Below are 25,440 nucleotides of genomic sequence, written 5' to 3'. Positions count from 1 at the left end.
CTGGTCTTGAAAAGTCACGGGGGTTTTCAGCCCTACTCATATTAGTTTTAGCTCGTTTTGAGTTTCATTCGGTTATTTTTTGTATTATTTAAACAAACAAAATACGTTTAAAATGTTTTAACTTTAATAAATTAAAAATCAATAACACTTTAAGGAATATATATCAGTATGTGTATATTAAACTGACAATCTTCAGCCACTTTTTTTCAGTAAAGTGCAAATTATGTTCTGGTCTTGAGAAGGTATGGGGATTGTCAGAGACATAATTTCCAGACCTTTCAACTACACCGAACAAATTGCCTATCTCAAAATTTTGAGTAGATGTGTTTTGGGAATTGCTGGGCGTGGGGTAATTGAAGGGCAACGAAGGGTGGATACCCCCCAAACCTCATATTTTCCCGAAATACATCTGATAGAAATTTTGAGATGGCCATTTGTTGTCGTAGAAACTTTGGAAAAGGCTCATTTGACCGAAAATTCAGAGGGTTAGTGCCCTTTTTATTAGTCAAACATGATTGGAGGGCAACAACCCTCCCCTGCCCATAAATTCTCAAGACACAGCAACTCAAAATTTCGAGATAGCTATTTTGTTCACCGTAGTTCAAAGATGGAAATTATGTCTTTGACAACCCCCATACCTTCTCAAGACATAATTTGCACTTTACTGAAAAAAATGGTTGTGGATTGTCAGTTTAGTATACTGATATATATTCCTTAAAGTTTCAAGGATTTTTATTTATTAAAGTTAAAAAACTAAAACATTTTAAATGTATTTTGTCGTTCAATGCCGTAGGATGAAAGGATTAGAATGACTTTAGAGTCTTCAACGAGAAAGTGAACACAAAATAGATATTTTTGTTGAAAAAAATACGACAAGATAAGATTGTTCTAAAATAAGATTAATAATTGATAATTATGTATTATAGCTATTAAGCTATTATATTAAGAAACTTATATTGTTTGATGTGCTATATTACTGATATAGATAGCTACTTGTTCAAAAGCAGTCCTAAGATCACATAGCAAGGCCTTTGGGGATTGGCACGACCCCCCGAGGTCTGGTGCTAGGGTTGCAAGTTATATCCCGTGGGCATATAAGCTTTTTATGGAAGGTGTGGTTTTTTGAACTTTGGAGGAAGCTCATCTGATTGGAAATATACAGTTCTAGTTCATTTTTAAGGGTCAAAATAGATATAGGGAACTAGTCTCCCCCCTCCCTGACAACCTATTTTGCCAAACGCATCCAATCAAAATTTCAAGATAGCCATTTTGTTCACAATAGTCCAAAGAGCATATAGCAATGGCTACAAGGTGGACAGAACCCTCGAGAGCCGAGGTGTACGGGCTGTAATTGATGCTTCTGGCATACAAGGACCTTATGGAACTTTATATATAGAAAGGGCGATCGTATAAACTTTGAAGAGGGCTCGCTGGATTGGTAATAAGAAGTTATAGTGCTCTTTTTAAGATTCGGAGTGATCGGAGTGTGGATAACCCCCATCCCTCCTTACTTCGTATTTTCACGCAATGCATCTGATAGAAATGTTGAGATGGCCATTTGCTGTCGTAGAAACTTAGAAAAAGGCTCATTTGATTGGAAACTGAAAGGGCTAGTGCCCTTTTCATTAGTCAAAAGTAATTGAAGGGCAAAAAACGTTGCCCTTCAAACGTTGCCTGGCAAACGTTGCCAGAAGTTCTAGAAGACACTAGGACTTTTGATTACCCATCCAACGAGCCTCCTTCAAAGTTTATACGATCACTTTTTCCACATAAACCTTTACAAATCTTACAATCCTTGAAAATACGATCATATGGGGGGGGGGGGGTACCCACCCTTTGATCACTCAAAAATCTTAAAAAGGACACTAGAGCTTCAGATTACCAAACCAATGAGCGAATAGGATATTCGATTCAATGAATCCAATGAGCAAATACCCCAAAGTTTATACGATCACCCTTTCTATACAAACCTTATATACCCCCAGGGCGTAAATTACATCCCTTGTACTGAGGGCTGTGGGAGGGGGGGTGAATTAAAATTGAATAGTTGTGGGAATCAAGCCGTGGCTAATTGTAGAAAAAGCCAAGACAGATAGTCCAATTCAGTGAGAGGCAAATCTGGCATTAGCCCCCCCATTTTAGGATTGTATAAAAATGATGTTAGTTCATTTGTTAATAGATACGTATATCTAGTATCCGTCCATGCGTCATTCCTAAGGCAGAAGAAATAAGGTAGATAGTCATATAGCTAAGATAGTCACAGGAACTACAGTTTTCCAAGTGTTTGGTTAAATGGCACAGGTAAATGGCGGAAGTAAGTATGACTCTCCTAATGGACCAATACTTGTTTGTTATCTTTTAGTAAGTGACAACCACCTAGTGTCTCAGACAGGTTGACCAAAAATTTAAAACTGACATAGGACCATTAGATTGCCTGGAATAAGAGGTATACTAGGCATACCTACCTATGCTCTTAGGCAGGATAAACCAAGATTTTAGAACAGACACGGGACCTTTAATTTGCGTGAAATGACAGGCAAACAAGCGTCTAAAGTCCAATTGGGCCCATATCCAATGAGTGTCAGGCAAGGCGATTGATTCATTTCATAAACTTAGACATTTGCACTAATAAAAATCCACCTGAAATTTTGTAACGGAACAAAAACGCATATAAACAAATTTTTGGTGCGGCTTTTTATGTTTTTTTTTGCAACCTACCTCCCTAAGAAATACCCTCTTCTGAAACCCTTGATACGTACTTGACCATGAGAGATTCGGTTCGTTCGAAAAGCTAACGATTAGTATTATAACGCATTGTAACGATTAGTATTCTAATCGATTCTTACTTGTAATCCCTTATGAAGAAAAATGAGGCGATGAATTGAGTAAATACAACGCAGCTCCCGAGGCATAGCACCGGGAAGAGAACCCTATCATCCTCATCATAACCAATTCTTACTTGTAAACTCGAAAATAAAGACTTTATACATAGTATATGCATAGTATTTTCAACATTCTTGAAAAGCTATTAAATGGAATGTCATTACTAGGATACTTGGTCATTCTAGACACACACAAGAAAGGAACCATATAAAATTAAATAAAAATAAAAAAAAAAATCGAAAAAAGTAGAACATATTTGACAAACCTTTCTTAAAGGTTTTTACGAACTCCTTTACTGATTCTTGGGATGCAAGATCACATTCTCTGCAATAGACAGACTTATTCTTCGTTTCTAGGACAATTTTCTGTCGTTCCTAATAAAAAAAAAATATGCATTAATGAAAAGTAAACCATTAATTTTATGTTTTTAATTTTTGTCAGTAAAATGCTGGGATTATACTTTGTAACAATAACAATCATTTCGAAGTTGTTAAATATAAAATCGATTAAACATAAAAATGGCCAGAGCAAGAAGTGCATACAAATTATGACTTACAAATGAAAAAAATTGGAGACGAAAATTGGAGAAAGTAACGGATTAAAAAAAAAATTATATGCGAATAAGGGATTACAGGAATGAGTGTGAAAATTTTTAGATTTTAGAGAAGGGCCAGGTCACCCTTCTCTAAAATCCAGGCCCTTCTCTAAAATCCTATAGCAGAAGAAAAGAGTGAACCGTCAACCCTTTGTAAAGACGCCTGTTTTTAGGACAAATAATCACATCCCAAACCCGACTGCATTCCAGACACGAGGACAACCACTCTGTACAATATCTAAAATTAGTTTTACAGTGGGATTGGTGGAAGACCCAACCACATTTTGAACAATTATAGAAAGAAATTACGGACAAACGGTTCTATTTTTGTATAGAAGGTGCCAATAGTTAAAGAGGATCAATCAACCAATACGACTGACTGAGCAAAGGTATTTTCTGTATTGTATCGAGGATCTGACAACACTATGTGCAGTCTAGATTAGTCACACAATTATTTTTCAAATATTGCTAAATTAAAATTTTGTATAGTTGGTTCAAAGAATCGAAGGTGAAAACTAGACTATCAAAGTTGTTATTAGAAAGTAGAGTAATGAAGAATATGTACATTTTCCTCAGTCCTTAGAACAATCCATAGGCAAGTTCTCTGGAAAATATCTAGTAAATTTTCATCTGCTTTTCGGAGCGCCCATGCTTCAGAGCCATATTTGACCACCGTCATCACTATAGCTTCCAATATTTTAATCTTGGTTTGCAGAATTATCCTTCTATTCTTCAAAACTTTTTTTAATTGTGAAAAAAAAAACCCTGAGCCTTAGGTATTCTACTTTTAACATCTTCACTGCTCCCACCGTCTTTACTAATAATACTACCAAGGTAAGTGAAGCTGCCAACCTGATCAATCTTTTCGTTACCCAACGTCACCTTTTCATCTTCACTTATTCCTAGCCTTAGTGACCTAGTCTTTATTCACATTTATTTTGAAGCCTATTCTAGCACCCTGAACTCCGAAAACCTCTAAAAATTCATTCATTTTGCTCACACTTTCATCTAATATGCCTAAATCATCAGCACAATCTAAGTCCAGGAGCGTTTTTCCTCTCCATTTGATTCCGTGGTCTCCAGTTGCCTTTCCTGCGCTCCTTAAGACAAAGTCCATCAAAATGATCCGTATAAAGGGGGATAGAACACAACTCTGCTTAACTCCTGATTAAAAAAAAAAAAAACAGTTGCTAACCTCATTTCCTACCTAAACCGCAGCAGTATTATTCTCGTACATTACACAAATCACTTTAAAGTATTTTTCTGGTATACCATATAAGGATAAGACCTTTGCTAACGCTCTTCTATCAATAGAGTCTGGCGAGGAATCAGCCTGCCCTCAATTCCTGGCAAATTGTTGTCCCACGTTATCCTGTCCCAATTACAACGTCACCTAGATGAATACCAGCGGGATGAACAGCATGGCTTTCGCCCAAACTGCTCTTGCATAGACTTGATATTCTTCCTGCAAATGCTCATGGAGGAGAGCTGCGAATGGTGCAATAAACTCTACATGATCTTCATAGACTTCAAAAAGACGTTCGACTCATTGGACCGCCAGTTCCCTCCCCAACACCCTGCTCTTTACGCTTGGGTTTTTTACTGTTTTAAAAAGTAGAGTTGAGAGAAAGAGTCAAACTATAGCGTAAAGAGCAGAGTGTTGAGGAGGGAACAGCCCCTTTGATACACGGAGTAATTTCTGTTCGTTCTAAGTTTTAATGTTACTCCTTACTTTCAGTTGAAAAAAACTTGTTTTTTTTATTTAATTACATAAAGGACCGATATAGTTCTTTATAAATGTCATACTAAAGAACAAACCACGGCCCATAGTCACATATTTTTGTTCTGGTCAGGCTAATGTCTTTTGACCTGGCAGATAATTGGAATATTGTGTGAATATGAGTAAACAATATTAAATCTTTCAGTAAAAATATGAATTTTACTTAAACTGGAAGATGTGAAATAATCTGTATAATCATGATTACATTAAAGAACAAACTCTAGCCCATAGTAACTGATCCGGGTTGCAGCGTTAGCTTGCAACCTAGTAATAGATGATTACGTCCCATACTAAGAAATCTAAAAGCGTACTTTTTGTTTGATCTTACTCTATTTTTAGGAGTTACGGTTTATTATATTTCTTAGTATTTTATTTAGTAAAAAAAAAAATCAATTTTAAAATTTTAGGATTGTAAAAAATTATTGCTCAGGCACCATAAAATATTTTTGCAGTTTACATAATAATTATCAGTAAGAAATGACACCTCATTTAAACTTAGGATCTTTTCGACCTTTCAAAACTTAGTGAACTCTGAAGCTAGCCTTTGAGCTCCTGCCATTTTTATGTTACCATGGTTGTATATTCATTCTAAGCATTGCACAGAAAAAGTAATTTCTCTATTCAATTCATTTGAAAACAACAAAACAAAGTCAAATTCCGGTTGCTTTCAGCAGAAAACAAATTTGTTACAAAATGATCAATAACAATAACTAAAATTAGTTTTACATCGGTTTAACAAAAAACAATAACAACATTTATGAACTGAAAATTTCGCAAAGGAAGATGGCTAGTACTATTTGGACGGATAAAAGATATGGGGGCATTGCTGGTAGAAGTGTGTGGACTTTAAAAAAAAAAGCATGTAAAAAACCAAAATGAATGTTTTTCAAATGCTAGGCAAGAAACTCTTCAGTGTATCCTACCCGTTATCATTCAAAAGTCACTTGTGCATTAAAATTTTTCTCGTCAGACAATTTTTACAAGCAAGAATTGATTTTTCTAATCTTGTTCTGAGAAAATACTTGAAAATACCTTAAAAATGCTTACATTTTTGATGTTTAGTTTTTGTTTGCTTGTTGTTTGTTTAGTCTTTCTGCTTAATGACATTTAGAAAAATAATATTTTTTGTTTGATATTTTTGTGAAGAATTTTATGTTTTTTTTTATAAAATAATTGATTTCTCAAATTCTTGTATTGACCATTTATAGCCTCCGACATGTTAGCAGTACCGGAATAAGTATATGTATTGTTTTTAATTTGTCAATAAATAAGGTCAGTCAATAAGTCAATAAGTCAAAAGGTACATATCTTCTAAAATTTATATGACAGCTACAAACAAAAGAAACTCTGCAAAACAGGTGATAACAGAATAACATACAGTAAATACAGTCGTACTTGCAGACTAATGTGAAGATCATTTTAAAATTTAATAAGGTATAGAAGTAGAGCAAAGCTGGCTATTAATGTCTAAACTTTTTAGAAAATAAACTGCACAGATACAAAACAAAACCACTGTTTCCAGAACAGCCCTTTCAATAAGACTTTCCAGAAGGTATTTCCCAAGAATTTTCAAAACTAACTTTTGATTCAAAAGTGAACAAATAGAAAGTTTGTCTATTAGGAGACAAAACTCATGCTGTAATTTGGAACCAACCTCTTCACATTTTTGTAGGTCTCTGCATGCCATATAAACTTTGCCTCCTCTATTGGCTAGTTCTTTAACTGTTTCCTTTCCTATGCCACTGTTGGCTCCTGTGACTATAACAACTTTTCCATCTATGCGTTCTTTGCCTTCATATATTTTTCCACTTAGTGCATCCCTGAAAAAGAGTAATTGCACTCAGCACAACAGCTCCAAAAATAGGTAATTTGTAATGACCAGAGCTCTAAAAAGATCTACCTAAAGTGAAGGGGATTTCAAGTTCAAGAATAGTACATTCTTAGGCCTAACAATCAGGACATTATTTTTTCTAAAATTCGACTATAAGTTTATCAATTAGTTAATTCAAGATTGCAAAACTTTCGAGCTATTAAATTACTGAGATGTTGAGATTTAACTCATCTAGGTTATAAAAGCAGAAGAATTAGATAAGGAATAAAAATTCACTTCTTCTGTATGTGACCCTCTGTTTCTGTCTTACGTAAATGTGTGATAGTCTTTCTGTCACACTCTCCCCTTAGAGTGGTCGAAAGAACTCCCCCCTAGAAAAAATGTATCTCAATGTATATTTTTTTACATTATTTTCTTTGAGTGGTCGTGGGCTAAGGTACCAAAAAGTGAATATATAAAAATTTTGGTTTAAAAAGGTTGAAAGTCTTCTATACACATCGAACCACTGATTTAAAATATAATCAGATTTTGCGTTTTCAATGTAATAGAATACTCAGATTTTAATAATTAGAAAAGCATAATCTAAAGTTTAAAACTCTTTACAGTTAGTGAAAAAAATTAAAGGTAAAACCTTATGGTTTCAAATTATGCTGACAGGATCACTTCTGCAAAAACAAAAATCCACTCAAAATAGCACCTTACACTAATATCCTACTATCTTTCTCACAACTACAGTACCAGGTAGTCCCAAGCCCTCCTCCACTTAGAGACAAAGTACTCTCAGCAATAAAATCCATTAGGACCAACAAAGCCACAAGCCCTTATTATATTCAGTCAGAACTACTAAAAAAAGTCACAGAATAACATGTTGATATATATCACAAAGTCATAACAAGTGTCTGGGAAATGGGGCACTTCCTCAGATCTTGGCAGAATTACCATCATCCCCCTTTTTAAAAACGGCAAAAAAGATGACTGTAAAAACTACAGACCAATTAGTTTGACTAGCCAACTGGCAAAGATTCTTACAAAAATACTTCTTAACCATCTCAAATCTCTATGACAGTGGTTCCCAACCTTTTTCGGTCCGCGTACCCCTAGTCAAGGCCCAAAAAGTTTGCGTACCCCTTTCTTGAGAATCGTTGTTTTACTTTTTTCTTAACTAAAATCAGATTTTCAAAAACACGAGATTTATTGTCCAATATGACGGTGCTTAAATGTACGTACAAAATCAATGAGAAACTTGAGGCTGCTTTTTTGCTAAAATATTATCAAATCTTGGCTCGATGTCACTAACGGCAATTATAAGGTCATTTTGTACACTCAGTCTGTTTCTGTGTTTGGTTTTGATCAATGACATTGCCGAAAATGACACTTCACAAAGGTAAGTGGATCCGAATGGTAACAAAGCAGACATGGCGATTTCACTTAGTTCCTTGTATTCTCCTTTCACCTCCAGCCAAAACTGGGAAACAGTTACATTTTGGAATTTCAGTTCTAAGGCGCGATCACTGGCAAGTTCGATCAGATTCTCTGTAAGCTTGTCACTAAGACCGGAGCTTGAGGTCACGTCTTCAACAAATGGATTTTGGATCCAATCCTGCGTTCTATTTTGGTTCATAATCGATGGGAAATATGACACAAGTTCATCTCGCAACTTTGTCAGATGCTCCCGAATACAATCACAGATTGTGTTGAGGTTATCAATTTCACTATCGTCCGCAAACTTGTCAAGGGTCGGGAAGACACTAACGCTGTTTCTTTGAACCTTTTTAAGCCAGAACTCCAATTTCTTGATGAAAGCACACATCTTCGAATTCAGGGAGAGTTCGTCCGTCCGGAAACCTTGCATTGACAGATTCAAGTCATTCAGTTTGTCGAAAATATCCGCAAGATAGGCCAGCCTGCAGACCCAGTCCTGGTTTTCAAAAAGTGAACTGAATGCAGATTTTTGCTCCAGAAGAAACATATGAACTTCTTGTCGAAGCTCGAAAAGTCTGTTTAAAATCTTCCCACGAGACAACCAGCGAACTTCTGTGTGCAGAAGTAAATGTTGATGTTCTGAACCCATCTCTTGGCACAGCAACTTGAACATTCTTGAGTTCAGTGGTCGGGCTTTGATGAAGTTGATCACTTTTACAGCCTCGTTGAGGGTCTCGTGCAGATGTGCGTTCATCCTTTTCGATGCAAGAGCTTGCCTGTGAATGATGCAGTGCAACCACTTCACCTTTGGATTTTTCTTCCTTATCCAGGCCATGAGCCCATTATTCTTCCCTGTTAGGGCGGCAGCTCCATCACTGCAAACTGATAGACACCAGTCCCACAAGATGCCCCCTTCTGCGAAGAATTTGTCAGTCACCTTGAATAGTTCTTCTCCTGTTGTTCTTGACTGTAGGTTTTGACAAAACAGAATATTTTCTCTTATGTCAGAACAATCTTGATATCGAACAAAGACGATCACCTGGGCTTCACCTGACACATCCGTGCTTTCGTCAAGCTGTAACACAAACATCTTCGTCAACTTTATTAGCTCAATAACCTGCATGACAATATCGCTTGCAATGTCTTCTATCCTTCTTGAAATGGTATTGTTCGACACAGGTATAGACTGAAGGGCAGTAGCAGTTTTCGTGTCAAACATTATTTCACTGACTTTCACTAGTGCTGGTAATATCAGACATTCGGCGATGGTGTGCGGTTTTTTCTGTTTCGCAACTAAATATGAAACAGCATACGAAGCCCGGAGAGCCTTTGAAGAAACTGATGCCACTTTTGCAATTTCCAAACAGTTACTAGCGAATGCTTCTTGTTTACGCTTGAAAAACTCTATGGGCTTACCGACATGAGAAGGGTGCACAGTACTGAGATGCCGGTTCATATGCGCAGGTTTCATGGAACTGTTGGCCAAGACTTGACCACAAAGAACGCACTGTGCATTCACTGGATCAGACCTTGTTGCACTAAATCCGAGCCCTAGGTATTCTGACAAATATCGACGCACTTTGACCGATGATTCGTCATATTTCTTCTTCTTAGGTGCAGGTTCAGAGTTTTGGGTACCATCATTCGGCTTCTTGTTATTCCTGATCAGGAATCTATCCATCTTTGTTTGCAACCACAATTCACGAACTTTGTGTTTCAACAGATGACAAGATACTGAACTCGCTGAGTTTAAATCGAGACCTTACGGCTATGGAGAAAAATTAGCATCAAGACCTTACGGCTATGGAGAAAAATTAGCGGGTTACTGAAAGCGAAAGTTTTGAAAATGAGTCTGAAATTACGTACAATGGGTTATGTTATCTGATTTTGAGGGAAATGTTGGAACTGAGTCAGAAACAAGTTTTAAAGATGTAGACTAAATTAATTTTGGGAACCTTCGCGTACCCCCTGCGAGGGTTTCGCGTACCCCCTGGGGTACGCGTACCACCGGTTGGGAACCACTGCTCTATGACACCATGTCATAGAGGAATACCAAGGAGGCTTTAGAAAAGACCACTCTACCATAGACAAGATTTTCTCCACTTGGCGATTGACGAAGAAGCATATTGAGCCTGCAAAACAGCTGCTATTGACTTCAAGTAGGCTTTTGACTCGATATGGTGAGATGGATTATGGTGCATCCTGCTATATAATGGAGTCCCAGAAAAACATGACAGTCCTGATCAGAGATCTATACTCATTTCGTTAGCCAGGTCAAGACACACAAGGGAGGAACTGACAGAAGATTCCCCAGCATTCGTGGGTGTTCTCCAAGGTTCCCTCTTGTCACCCCACCTCATTAACCTATTCTTCAATGTGGCGCTACCAGTTCCTAAAACTGTGGACAGGGCAGAGATTGGAGGGAAGCTTATAAATAAGCTGGCATAAACAGATGACATCAAGAAAATCAACAGCCAAAAGCATCTACCCAAAACTGACATCAACAAAATAGTCTCAGCATTTGAGATGGTAATTAACAAAGCCAAAACCAAGGTTATGCAGCTGTCTAGAGACCCTGCTATAAGAACTGTCCAGCTGACAATAAAACGGGAGCCAGTAGAAAATGTTAACTCCTTTGTCTATTTTGGGAGCCCCCTAAGTTCAGACAACAACTGCCCAAAAGCAATCAAGCAAAGACTTGGCCTGGCTAGCCCCAGCTAAAAGAACCTCTTGCCAATTTGGAAAAGCAAGATTCTGTCAACTTCTCTAAAGGTGCAATTCTTTAACTCCTTCATAATTCCCATCACCTTACACTGAAGCAAAACTTGGTAGATATAATATGATGATGAATCAAGAATCTCTGCATTTGAAACTAGATGCCTTACATGCATTGTGCAGATTACCTATGTTAACCAAGTCTCAGATTGTCCCAGAACCTTTCAAAAACTACTCCATTGTCCTCAACCATCATGACATTACCACCAGCCCCTTGGGGAAAGGTTGTAAATGTTGCTGATTACCAATTTTCGGAATATAGGTTTTATAATGGAAAACAGGGGCTTATATGTATTAAGGTCACTAGTGTTGTAAAATTACCATAAAATAAAACTTGGAAAGTAAAATTGGTAAAATAAGGTAACATTGGTAAAATTAGGTAAAATAAGGTACTCCTTAGGAAATACTGGGTAAAATTGGTATTTTAGAGTTGCCCTGTAGGTAAAAGACCAGTTAAGCATTTCTTTTTCAGGATCACCTGCTGCTTTTAATGAAATTCTTTAATGATCCTGATTTCCAGGGCTTAAAAAAGGTAATACCGCTTCATCAAGAATTTCATCAATTTAGTCAACTGTCTAGTTTATCAATTTCGTAATCTTGTGCCAAGGGTAATACCTCAGCAATCAGACATGGCCTAATTTTGGACATCAACTTTGCAACGACAAAAAAAAAATAGGATAAAATAAATAAATCAAATTTTAATATTTTTTGGGAGTAAGATCATATCAGCCATTTTTTCTACATGTAAACTTAAGAAATGTTACCCTAGCAGCCTTGCATATTTATACAGCTGTATTATTATTTTTCACACACATACATGTTGTTTTTCATTTATTTATAGAAGTATTGAATACAAGCAAAAAACAGGTTTGTAACACTTTGAAGATTTTGATTAACTAAACACTGGATCATAATAGCAGAACATTCAGTCACTTTCACCATCATTAAGACTGTCTTTAACAGGATTTGCTTGCAAATCTAGCTCCTCTCCTTCAGACTTAGATTCTGATTTAGGTGCAGTGCCTGTTCCAAAGCCCACCCCCTCAAAAGGAAAGGCCTGGATATAGCCCTGAGGATTATATATCAATTTCTACCTCTACCCTCCCATCATCTCTCACTTCGAGATAATTGGGGTATTTATTGGAAGATTATTTCAAAACAACTGGTGCAACATAAGGGCAGTTCAAGTAGAATAAGAATTTATTTTAGACACTGTAGTCAGTAACAACTCATTTGGTAGGAACTGGTTGAAAAGAAGGCCAAATCTTTGAGAAGGGCACTGGAACTTTCGATTTCCAATTGACTGAGCCCCCTCCTAAGCTTATTTGAACACCCTTCCACATGAAGTGTCTCTGGGAAAAAAATGAACAAATGTTAATACATTGGACCTTATGGGTCTTTACTATAGGTAATGCAATATGATTGCCCCTTACTTAAACAGGAGAGTAGAAATTTAAATTTCCCTTCTAATGAAAATCCGGAATTATATAAGGGGAAAATAGGGGAATTTTCAACAGGGGAAGGGGGAATATTTCGTGGGGGTATTTTGGCTCCTGAGGAAAAAAGGTATGAATACAAGATTTCTTGAGACGTAAAATTTAAAATAAAAATGAGGATATTGATTCTGCTTTGGCCCTCCATTGTTGAAAATCCAGATCATTTAGTTCTTTATGATAAGGCAACTTTAACATTTGAAGCGAATGGTTTCTCACATTGCTTTAGGATGGCAATTGAAATTAAAAAGATTCAAAAAATTTCTACCTTTCTTTAAATAGACATACTTGAGATATTCCTACAAACCCAATTTACAATAGCTTAACATTAAAGTATTCAAGCAAAATTTTTCTTCAGTTTAAATTAATATCTTGTGGCCACAATTTTTGTGAAAATTAGGTAAGTAGACAAGCTAAGTCAATCACTAAGCAGAGAATTCTTTCTCAATCTAATTGGTGGATAGTCTTTCATTTATTCTGGCTTGGCAATAACAAAGAAATGAATATAAAGATGACCAATAGGTCTATGGCCAGTAAATGAAAACAAAGAGAAACAAAATCAAACAAATATTTTACCCATATACAACAAGGTGTCTTCAGTATAGAAAAAAAATAGAAACTAAACTAAAAAATATCTATATAAAACTAAAATAGACTAAGATAAAATATATAATATACAATTACTTCCATATACAATTTACAGCTACCTTCATGAAACCACAATAGTAACTGATAAAAATTCACAAATACAGCTAAGTTTTGCCTATACACTTGATGAAATAAAGATCTAAAGCTGAACTGGCCAGCCATGACAAAAACAAAGAAATGAATATAAAGATGATAAATAGGTCTATGACCAGTAAAGAAAATGAAGAGAACAAAAAATCAAACAAATATTTAATCTGTATACAACAAGGTGTCTTACCAATTGTATATGTAAGTAATTGTATACTAAATATTTTATGCTAGTCTATTTTAGATGTGTATATATATTTTAGTTTCTAGTTTTATTTTTCTATGCTAAAGATGCCTTGTTGTATACAGGCAAACTATTCATTTGATTATTTTTCTCTTCATATTCATTTGCTGGCCATAGACCCATTTGTCATCTTTATATTCATTTCTTTGTCTTTGGAATGGCTTGCCAGTTTGGCTTTAGAACTTTTATTCTGGCTTGTTTGATTCAGTCTTTCTTCTGCTCTGTTAAGAGTTAATTCAAAAGGTTAGTTTTTCTTTTCTTTTTTCAAGTACTGAAGACAGCTGGGCAGAAGTCCCTGATGATACATCTGCCTCTATCATTTTCACTTCTTTTTTGTCTGCTGGATAACATTACCCTCATTTTTCTTGGCTATTTAATTTCATTATTTTTTTGTCATGTGTCAATCCTGCTTGTAGCTCTTTCTGTCTTTAACAGTTCACAGAACTAATGTAATTGTATTTCACCATTTTAGAACCATAATTACCTGTACTATAATACACTTTATTGTTCTGATAACAAGAGACTTAAGTCAGACAGACAGCCTTTTAAACTGGGGAACACAGCTATACACAAACCAAAATTATATTCAATCTTTTTTCTGCTATCCTCTTTGAGCTTTTGTGCTCTGATAACTGCAAAGAATTGTAAAATATGTAAGATACTGGTAAAATATGTAAAATACCAGTAAAATAGATAAATCACATAAAATAAATAAATACCAATTTTACATCAGTCAGTAAAATTATGGTAAAATACCCAATTTTACAAGTTACAACACTAAAGGCTGCCAAAATAGTGTATCTGCAATGTCTAGACAACAGCTGTGAAGTTGAAACTTTTGGTACTGCTGGGGAGTGGGAATGGGAATGGAACTTTAAGTTTTCAATTTTGAAGAGGGAGAAAGGGTTACAATATTTGCCTCTAATCCATTAAAACATTTTGTACTACATGCTGCTACTGGATACTGATTGGAAGCATATCATCTTACTTTGAACAATACAAATTTCTATGAACTGACAAATAAAAACCATATTGTTCAAAATACATATTATTTTCATAAATTGCAAACAAGGTTATGACCTTTAGAAGGTTTAGGGGTGACATCCCTACTTATGTTTGTGGCATTTTCTGTTTGTTTTGAGGCTTCCTTATTCATTTGAATTTGTGTTTGTTTTAGCATTCATTTATTCACTTAAAGCAAGATCTGTTAAGGTATCTTTTTGTTTTACATAATTACTTATTTTCATTTCCATTAATTTTGTGGTATATTTGTTCATATTAATTTCTGTTCCTTTCAAGTTTGAATTATTATAGGACTTTATTTCTGCTTATCTTATGTTTCAGAATGGCTCTTTACTTTTCTCTATGAAACTTCTCTTTTTAAAAACATTTTTCTTTCAATTGACTCAAAAGTAGAGACAAAAGTCAGATGAGCCCAGTTTACACAGTTCTGTCTAACATAGACTGTAAAACTCTGTCAGCACACATACTTCCTTAGGTTCTCCAACACTTTATGGCACATAGGGCAGCTACACCTGAACTCCTTGTCCAATGATCCTTAGCTAAAGACCACAGCTTGTTGAGGGTTGAATGTAAACCTTTTGCCTCAGCTTCTAAGGAACAGTTAGGCTAATTATGGTCTGTTGTCTACAACTTTTCTGGAAACCAGAAGGGGTTATCTTTTCTTTGAGTTGATTCATCAGTTTGTCAAAATAACTGTGCATTGCAAATATGGGCTATAATTCAGGGCATATATTTGCAAGTCAGGGTAGGGAAGGAGGGTAAAGTTCAGTTCCAATGCAAATGTTCAAAAGTGAGCTAATTGGAAAATTTTTCATGGTAGGTTACATTCCTTTTATCCTATACATGGTTTAAATAATAAAGATAATCATATAGCTTGGTCACCATCTAAGAAAATTTAGGCAAATCCACTGGTAAAATCATTGATTTTATATGTGGTATGATGGAAGCTTTACAGTGATCTAACTGTTGAACTAGTGACTAGCTGTTTGGGTAAATATAGAGACCTAATTTTCTGTCCTATAAGCACAAAATTAGCCTACTTTTAGGGTAGTCTACACACATAAGAAAATCAGTTGTTTTGTGTACCTAGAGGAGGGGGAGGAGGATGGGACACACTCCACCATTACTGATTATAATACTTGCAAAGAGCATTAAGTTATATATCAAATGGTATTTTTATCTTCCAGCAAGCAAATTAAACCAACATTTGAAAAATTTACCAAGGTTTCAATCCTCTAACTCAAGAGCATTTCAAGTTAGTAGAAAGACTCCTCCAGAATTTTCCCACATTTTGGACCAGCCAGGCAGACCATCTGTTTGGTTCTATAAATCAGGCACAGAGTAGCAAAATTTGAACTCTGGAATCATTTAAAATGTAAACCACGAAATTACTATTTGAATCTTTTGCTGCCGTTAACAAAAACAGAAGGTTTTTCAAAACTGTTTCAAATCAAAGAAATATCTATATTATAGTCTGCTGTGCAATTTATGAGCTAAACTGAAACGTCTAAACCTTACTTCAATAGTAAAAGTCCTCCTATACAGGTACCACCAGCACTAGCGGTAAGAATCAATTTATTAATAGTAACCATTGAAATTTGCCTTTTGCTTTTACAGATTATTGTAGGTAGCGTTTTAAAATCTTGAAGTAAAATCCAGACTACGTTTTGGAATAATTACCGTTAATATTAATTAACTATTAGGCGCCGTTTGAGGGCAGCCGCCCCCTCCCCAATAATTAAATTAATCCATGCTCGTTTTTAATATAAAAAAACGAGAAACGGGGTTCATTACACTTTGTATTATATTCTATATGCAAATATACCGCCTTTGGAACTTCCGATTCCACACTGTTGAACCCAGAACTATCAAGGAAATAGGTGAACTAAGTTAATGGCAAAGTTGCAAAAATATTCTATGCTTCCCATTTTGTAACGTTTGCTGAGGCCAAATTTTTCCTGATATTGAAGGTGTACTCCCTAAAACCGATCAGGTCAAAGATTTTTTTTTTATTTTATGGCTTTCGAAAGTGGACATGAATGTATCTTTTACATTTGCAAATAGAACAGAAGTAAAATCATTGAAAAATAAGGATTTGTATATACAGTCAAAATAATTTTCTGAATGAAAAAGAAAATCAAATTTTGTGCTTTTTATGGCACTTGGCATTTACCAAGTGAGATATAGCAATCACAAATTCCGTTCGTCTGTCTGTCTGTCCCAGTTTTGCTAGTTTAGGCACTTCCAGTTAAGCTACAAGGATGAAATTTGGCAGGCGTACCAGGGACCAAACCAGATTAAATTAGAAATAGTCGTTTCCCCGTTCGACCATCTGGAAGGGAGCGGGGGACGGTTAATTTGGAGAAATTAGAAAAAATGAGATATTTTTAATTTACGAACGGGTGATCAGATCTTAATGAAATTTGATATTAAGAAGGGTATCGTGTCTCAGAGCTCTTATTTTAAATCCCGACCGGATCCGGTGACATTGGGGGAGTTGTTGGGGAAACCTAAAATCTTGGAAAAGGCCTACAGTGGATGGATCGGGATGAAACTTGGTTGGAAAAATAAGTACAAGTCCTAGATGCGTGATTGACATAACCGGAATGAACCCGCTCTCTTTGGGGGAGTTGGGGAGAGGGTTAGCTGTGAAAAGTAGAAAAAATGAGGTATTTTTAACTTACGACGGAGCGATCGGATCTTGGTGAAATTTCATATATAGAAGAACCTTGCAACTCAGATCTCTCATTTTAAATCCCGACCAGATCCAGTGTCATTGACGCGAGTTGGGTGGGGGGGAACTGGAAATCTTGGAAAACACTTAGAGTGGAGAGATCAGGATGAAACTTGGTGGAAAGAATAAGCACAAGTCCAAGATACGTGATTGACATAACTGGACCCGATCCACCTTCCTTGGGGGAGTTGTGCGGGGGGGGAATTCGGAAAGATTTGAAAAAATGAAGCATTTGTAACTTACGAACGGGTGATCAGATCTTAATGAAATTTGATATTTAGAAGGATCTTGTGCTTCAGAGCTCTTGTTTTAAATTCGGGCTAGATCTGGTGACATTGGGGGGAGTTGAAGGGGAAAACCGAAAATCTTGGAAAACGTGGAAATTGAGGAATCCTTATCTTACGAAGGGGTGATCGGATCTTAATAAAGTTTGATATATAGAAAGATCTTATGTCTCAGATGCTTCATTTTCAATTCGAATTGGATCCAGGGACATAGGGGGCTGGAGGGGGGGGGGAACAGAAATCTTGGAAACCCGAAATCTTGGAAAACGCTTAGAGTGGAGAGATCGGTATTGAACTTGATGGGAAGGATTAAAATAAGTTCTAGATACGTGATTGACATAATTAGACTGGATCCGCTTTCTTTGGGGGTGTTGGGGGGATTTCCAGTGCTTTGGTGAGTTTGGTGCTTCTGGACGTGCTAGAACGATGAAAATTGGTAGGCATGTCAGGGACCTGCGAAAATTGACTTGATAACAGTCGTTTCCTCGATTTGACCATCTGGAGGCCGGAGGTAGAGGAAAAATTTAAATAAACGAGGTACTTTTAACTTACGAATGGATGATCGGATCTTAATGAAATTTGATATTTAGAAGGACCTTGTGTCTCAGAGCTCTTATTTTAAATCCCGACCATATCCGTTGATATTGGGGGAATTACGTGGGGAAACGGGAAATCTCGGAAAACGCTTAGAGCGGAGAGATCGGGACGAAACCGGGTCGGAAGAATAAGCACAAGTCCTAGATTCGTGATTGGCATAACCGGACTGAATCTGCTCCCTTTGTGGGAGTTGGGGGCTTACTAATTCAGAAAAATTAAGGTACTTGTTACTTAAGAATGGGTGACCGAATATTAATTAAATTTGATATTTAGAAGGAACTCATGTCTCAGAGCTCTTATTTTAAATTCCACCAGATCTGGTGACATTGGGGGGAGCTGGAGGGGGAAACCGTAAATCTTGGAAAACGCTTAGAGTGGAGAGATCGGGATGAAACTTAGTGGGTAGAATAAGCAAATGTCGTAGATACGTGATTGACGTAACCAGACTGGTTCCGCTCTCTTTGGGGGAGTTCTAGGGGGGGTCCAGTGCTTTGGTGAGTTTAGTGCTTCTGGACGTGCTAGGACGATGAAAATTGGTAGGCGTGTCAAGGACCTGCACAAATTGACTTGATAAATTCGTTTTCCCCGATTTGACCATCTGGGGGGCTGAAGGGAGAAGAAAAATTAGAAAAAATGATGTATTTTTAACTTACGAGTGGGTGATCTGATCTTAATGAATTTTGATATTTAGAAGGACATCGTGTCTCAGCTCTTATTTTAAATCCAGACCGGCATTAAGACTCTGATTTTCTTTTTAAATCGATCTATTGATTCTTATAATTTTGCTAGAGCTCATGCCATATGAGCTCTTGGCTCTTCCGACCTCGTCACATGTGCCATATGAGCTCTTAGCTCTTGTTATAATATTATTTGTTCTATAACTAGATAGGTCATATTGGTTGTAAATTGATCACCAAAGTCTGTAGGGATGATGAGGTGGGCTGCTCTAGGAATCATTTAATTGTTTTGAAAATTACTTCCAGTGTTTAATCAAAATTCCAACACTATTCCAACGAATTCCTTTATTTGTAATTGGAACCGCTAATAGGCGCTGATAACTTCCTATTCTAAAATTTTGGTTTCATATACTTACCGATAAATTTAGAATTGCTTCTTTTTATAAGACCAGGCTGACTTCTCGTGACATGCAGGACTTGAGAACCAAGCTTTGCTTGGAGAAGAGAATTTTAGACGTAAAAATGATATTCAGTGTACCCTCTTTTCTCCGGAAGCGTATACCCTCCATACAAGAAAAAAACTTTTATGTAAATTATCTAGATTTAGTTTTTTTTTTACCAATGACACAGGGGGAAGGTAATTTCGATCTCAAGACGTCAGTATCCCTCTTCTGATCTGTATCCCTGGCCAGTTTTAATTGATCCATAATTTGTGCCGCAATTTTGCCAAGAATTGTTCAGTTATTCTAGATATTCTTTATCAAACAATTGCTGATGAGTAAGATAATTTTTCTAACTTTATTTTCGAATACTTTGAATTAAAAATAGGACAGCTATTTGAAATGTGTGGAAAATTCCCAGGGAGGGATCTACCGTGGAGGAGAATTTCCGCAAGGGTGGGGAGAATCTTCCAGGGGGAATTTGTCCGCGTCGTTAGACAAGACCTTTTTTGTTGTTTTCATTGAAAAAATGGAAAAACAATCCAAAGTTTGCTTCTTGGGTGCCATATGATACTTTCTGATCGATTTGTTAAGTAAAATTTATAAAAAAAAGCGATCTAATATAAAAATTATCTTAGAGATGAGCCCAAAATTAGCTCTCTATGATCTCCATGTGTCTGGCCCAGCCTTTTCATTCCAGAAATCTATCCCAAATTGTGCTTTAAAGGTGCCATATGGCAGTTTATGACGTTTTTTAGTCAATCCTAAGTAAAGAGCGATATGGGCACAATATGTTATTTATTTATTTGGTTTGTTCGTTTTTTTTTCAGACCAGGGCACTTCGTATCAAAGGACTTGTAGTATAAACTTCAAAAGGGGCTCAATCGATTGGGAATTAAAAGGGTTAGTGCCGTTTTAATAGTCGAAAGTAATAGGACAGCAACTGAGCCCCCACCTCCCACGCCCACCATTTTCCTAAACATATTCAATCAAAATTTTGAGTTAGCCATTTTGTTCAACGTAGTTGAAAGATTCGTAAATTGTGTCTTTGAAGATGCCCCCCAACAGCCCTCAGGGCAAAGGTTGTGAGTTATGACCTGGGGGCATGTAAGGTATATATATAGAAAGGGTGATTCGGCAATAACCCTTTTAATTATGTCATTACATTTATTTAATATATATATATACTACATATACTTTATTTAATGTCATTATATGTCAATTAAACTGAAAATCCACGGTCATTTGTCTGTTATTTTTGTTTTGTTTTTTTTTTTCTTTGTTTTTCAGTAAAGCGCAAATTTTGTTCTGGTCCTGAGAAGGCACAGGGTTTATCAGCCATACTCATGTTAATTTTTGCTCCTTTTGATTTTGACTGGCTATTTATCGTAATTCTATTCGTTTTGAATTTTATTTAATTATTGATAGTGATTTGTGGTAGTTTTACGCTTGGAAGATTATTTGAGTTTATTTTGGCTCATTCTTGGCTTAACAGAGCTCTTTACTTTTCTTTGAAAAACTTGTCTTGTCGAAAAAGTTTTTTAAATTAATTTAAAAAAAAATTTAAGATATAAGAATTAGTTTTTAAATGCGCCTTAAACTACGAGCCCTCAATGATGTTCCAGTGTCCCGATAGTAGCGAGAAAAATAAAACAACAGAAAAAAAGAGGATATATCAGTATTGCCAATATTAAAAGGTGTTTTTTTTTCTTTTTCCAGAGGATAGGAGGGCCTGTAATATTCCTGTATAAGGTTTCGACTATGGTGATTTAAGGGGTTGTGCGTTTTGGTTTGCTGCGTTGCCGTTTTCGAATCGCATACAATTGAATGCAGGGGCAGATCCAGGATTTTCTTAGCGGGGGGCTAAGGGGGCTTTTTAGGGGGTGAGTTGGCTGTAGGGCTGAAAGAAGGAGCGGGTTGAAGGGGTGGGGTGGATGGAGTTGTATTTTGATTGTGATTGTTACCCTCGGGGTGTTTAAAAGAAGGTGATTGTTTTTATTTCTTTTTTGATTATTATTATTATTTTAATTAGTCTAGGATGCTTCTAGGAATATTTGTGTAGTTTTTTATCATTATTATTATTAGTTTAGGATGCCCTTAGGAATGTTTATATAGTTAATTGCTGAGCATTAGCAAAGTCTAAATTTTTCCCTAGCGTAGTGATTTATATCTATAATAACTTATATTTTTGTTTATTATGTTAATAAAAGTCAAAGTCATACATTAAATGTCTGTTATAAAAATCCTCTAAAAAACAACAATGTTCTAAAAACCACCCCGCTTCGCAAAGAAAGCAAATCCAAATTTTATGACAGCCAAAAAAAAGTAAAGATATCAATTTTTTCACCTCTGTGCCATAAAAAAATTCAAAAACTAATTTTTGACTGTAAAAAGTAGTTTAAATATTAAAATTTTTCCACCTCGTTGTGACAGCACAATCCTGAAATATCATTTCGATAGCTTAAAGAAGTTTTGATTTTAAATTCCCCCTCCTTGTTGTTAGGAAATGAATATTTTCGCCTCCCAGTTGGCTTTTGTGGTAATACCGCCAGATTCCCTTGAGAAATCTAAATTTGATTATATACTTTTAGGCAGTATCCGTCATCAGTAAAATCTAATAGAGACCACAGAGTAACTGAAACTTTGTTTCAAACTTGTTTGCAAAAAGAAACAGTCTTAACAATTAAAAACTTACCAATTACTCAACTATTAAAAATCAATTTAAAGAAATAACTTTCATCCTATCTCTGACCAGAGCAAGCGGTCCCAACCCCAAATCCATCATCCTCACCTGGATCCACCACTGACTGAATGACGCGATGCACGGGTCTGTTTGAATAGCGCGTAGTTCAACTGCGAGATTTAGTCTCTTGCACTCGGCGCGAGAGTTGAGAGAAGTGGAAAGAGGATAGGCACTTTAATGTTAGTGGTTAAGCTGGCAAAAAAAGCCAAACCTTTACGAAATTAGATTAAAACAAATATATATTTCAACTGAAAGTGAGGAACAACTTTCCAACTTGAAACGAACAGGAATCATTATTTATATAATGGAGGTTTCCCCCTCCTCAATACCTTGTTCTTTATGCCAAAGTTTTTTAGTATTTACAAAAACGTTTTTATAGAATTGGGATAGAAAGTCAAACTTTAGCATAAAGAGCAATGTATTAAGGAGGGGCAACCCCCTCTCATACGTAATGATTTCTATTCGCTTTAAGTTTTAATGTTGCTGCTTACTTTCAGTTGGAAAAACTTGATTTTTTTATAATTTAATTTCTTATCGTTTTTTAAATAATGCTGGGAAATACAGCTCCTCTCCATGGAAAATTTCCTCCCCCACCATGAAAATTTCTCCCAGATAATTCCATTCGCGCTAAAAATTAGCCGTGGAAAATTTTTTGCGGATTATTCTACCTGAAAAATTCTTCTTAGCACACTTTCATTTGAAAAAGCCTTTTATTTCCGATTTTTTTCAAATCAGGCCGTAAATGCCCCTTCGTGTGAAATTTCCTCCGGAAATAGCCCTCCCCCATTGAAAAGTTGCCCCTGCTGAAAATTTCCCCATGGGTAATTTCTCCTGTGGAAATTTCTCCAATGGAGAATGTCTCCCATGGAAAATCCCCCCCGAACACAGTAAGATTCTTTAAACAATTCCAACTCCGCTGAAAATGTCCCTGGGAATTTCCACCAGAGAATCTCCATATGTAAAATGGAGTCGCTAACGATAAAGTAGGACAAATAAAACGAATTACGTACAGGAATTCTGACAAATTCCCCGAGTGTAAAATGTCTCCTCAAAATTAGTTACCCTCCCCATGTTTTTGGTGACTTAAAAAGTGCTCTAGAACTTTTAGTTTCCGTTCAAATGAGCCCTATCCTGATTTTATAGGACTAGTGATTTGATACGATCACCACTGGGAAGAACAAAGAAAATAAATACGCATTCGTGAATTAGTAGCCCTCCCCATGTTTTTAGTGACTCAAAAAGTGCTCTAGAACTTTTAGTTTCCGTTCTAATGAGCTCTATCCTGATTTTACAGGACTAGTGGTCTGGTACAATCACCCCTGGGAAGAACAAAGAAAAAAAAAAAAATAGTGCGCATCCGTGGATTTTCTTCTTGCAATAAATACAAAACTCTATATTTTATACCATATTACTATATAAGAGCTTACAGCATCGGACTGAAGTTTGTATTGTAGATGATTGACTAGCCGCAAATATTCCATTAACCACAGGATGACAACCGTGGTCCTCCATTTTAATGGTGGGCCTACCTAATTTTATATTCTAATCTATTTTTAGAGGACCAAATTCTGCTTATTTACCATTATTCTCAATAAAATGGACGCCCCTGGTTTCAGCAACAAACGAAAATGCTTATCATTTTCATGTTGAATGTGAAACTGATTGCTTTTACCCAGATAAAAGATATATGAGTGTGCTTACTTTGTAATGCGAGTGCATCAATTGGGAAAATAGGAAACGTTGAACGTCTATGCCCAAAAATTCCAATTCAATGCTCAACAGTCTCTTTTTCTCAGAAAATTAGACAGCGACAAAGCAGCGACTGAGGCATATTTTTGTGTTCCAAATATAACTGCTGAAAGTCAATACCTTACGAAGATCGTGAATTAATCAAAGTGGTATTTTTAAGAAGCTGCAAATATGTATTTGAAAATTTTGAAAACAAAGGTGAGATAATATCTGCTATTCGGTCTGCACAACTGTCTGGAAATGCAGTCATGAGAAGGGTTGACTCAATAAGTTCTCATGTAGTTTCACAAATGACTTGATCGCTGCAGTTATCCATGCGACTTGATGAATCAACGAATGTTGTTGATACAGCTCAGTTGGCCATTTTTGTAAGAACGGTTACGATGATTTTCAAATAAAAGAAGAGCTAGTAAAAGATTGACCAATTCTAGGACTTACTTCAAGACGGGACATATATAGTGCTTTTAGGAAGATCATCGACTCCGGAAATATTCCTGTACAAAATTTGGTAGGTTTGGCAACCGATGGAGCTCCCGCAATGGTAGGTGGCGAGAAAGGATTCATTGCATTTTGTCGTAAAAACACCAGGTTTCCAAAATTTAAGTCTTGCCGTTACTTAGTAAAATAGCAGTCATGATATGGTAAGTTTTTGAGTGTGAGCAACGTGATGAAAACAGTCACCAAAGTCGTAAATAAAATAAGAGCTTGTGCACTTCAGATATGTTTGACCAGGACTCCAGACTGAAGAGTTACAATACCAGTATGGTCTAACACTTCATACAGAAGTTTGTTGGCTTAGCAAAGGGAGGGTTTTGCAATGTTTCAAAGAATTACTTCCTGATTGGTAGCCTCGTTGAAAGAACGAGTTGAATCATTTCCTGAACTACATGATCCAGTTTGGCTTCGAGACTTTGCTTCTCTTAGAGACATAGCCAAAAGCTAAATTCCCTTAACGTGTAGATTCAAGGCAAAGATAAAGATATCGGTGGAACCGTTTCCGATGCGGTATCATTCACGAAGAAACTGGAGCTGTAGGGGAAAATCTTCCATTGGGTTAGTACAAAATCCTGTACAGGGCGAAACACTTTGATTGCTTCACACAGATCCTTGACAAGCAAGGACCTTCACAAAGAGGCTTCACTAGCCTTTTGCCCTTGGGGGGGCGGAAGTCCTAAATGTGCCGACGAATTCTGTTAGGTGCCGAAGACAGCCAACAAGTTTTACTTCGTTTTTTATGTGTTGAAATATTGTCTAATAGTTGTGGAAAATTCTCATCTGTTGTAGAGAAAAACCCAGAGAGTATAAAAGCAAAATCAAGACAAAAAAATAACTTTAAATAACTTTAGCTCTAAATTTTAAAGCTGTGCGACTTTTCAACTTTCAATTTTTCTATAAGTAGGTTGAGGTCAATTTTTTCCATTAGTTCTTTTTCTGA

The 25,440-nt window shown here is 36.2% G+C and overlaps 2 protein-coding genes across 2 annotated transcripts in view; one reads left to right on the top strand and one right to left on the bottom strand.

Annotated features, from left to right (window-relative positions):
* Positions 1 to 16,412, bottom strand: part of LOC136027215 (retinol dehydrogenase 13-like) — a 27,104-nt gene extending 10,692 nt beyond the window's left edge. The window contains exons 1-3 of the mRNA XM_065704252.1: positions 16,300 to 16,412; positions 6,913 to 7,078; positions 3,149 to 3,257 (exon numbers count right to left, since the gene is read on the bottom strand). Of these exons, the coding sequence (XP_065560324.1) occupies positions 3,149 to 3,257; positions 6,913 to 7,078; positions 16,300 to 16,373 (349 nt within the window). The 5' untranslated portion in view covers positions 16,374 to 16,412. The remainder of the gene's footprint in view (positions 1 to 3,148; positions 3,258 to 6,912; positions 7,079 to 16,299) is intronic.
* The window catches only part of LOC136027217 (INO80 complex subunit C-like), a 24,872-nt gene continuing 15,596 nt past the window's right edge, over positions 16,165 to 25,440 (top strand). Inside the window, exon 1 of the mRNA XM_065704254.1 lies at positions 16,165 to 16,344. The gene's annotated coding sequence lies outside the window, so the exon portion shown is untranslated. The remainder of the gene's footprint in view (positions 16,345 to 25,440) is intronic.

The sequence above is a fragment of the Artemia franciscana genome, chromosome 5 (assembly GCF_032884065.1).
Source record: "Artemia franciscana chromosome 5, ASM3288406v1, whole genome shotgun sequence".
Taxonomy (NCBI): domain Eukaryota; kingdom Metazoa; phylum Arthropoda; class Branchiopoda; order Anostraca; family Artemiidae; genus Artemia; species Artemia franciscana.
Note: the sequence above shows the minus strand (reverse complement) of the source record. Positions and strands in the feature narration are given on the sequence as shown.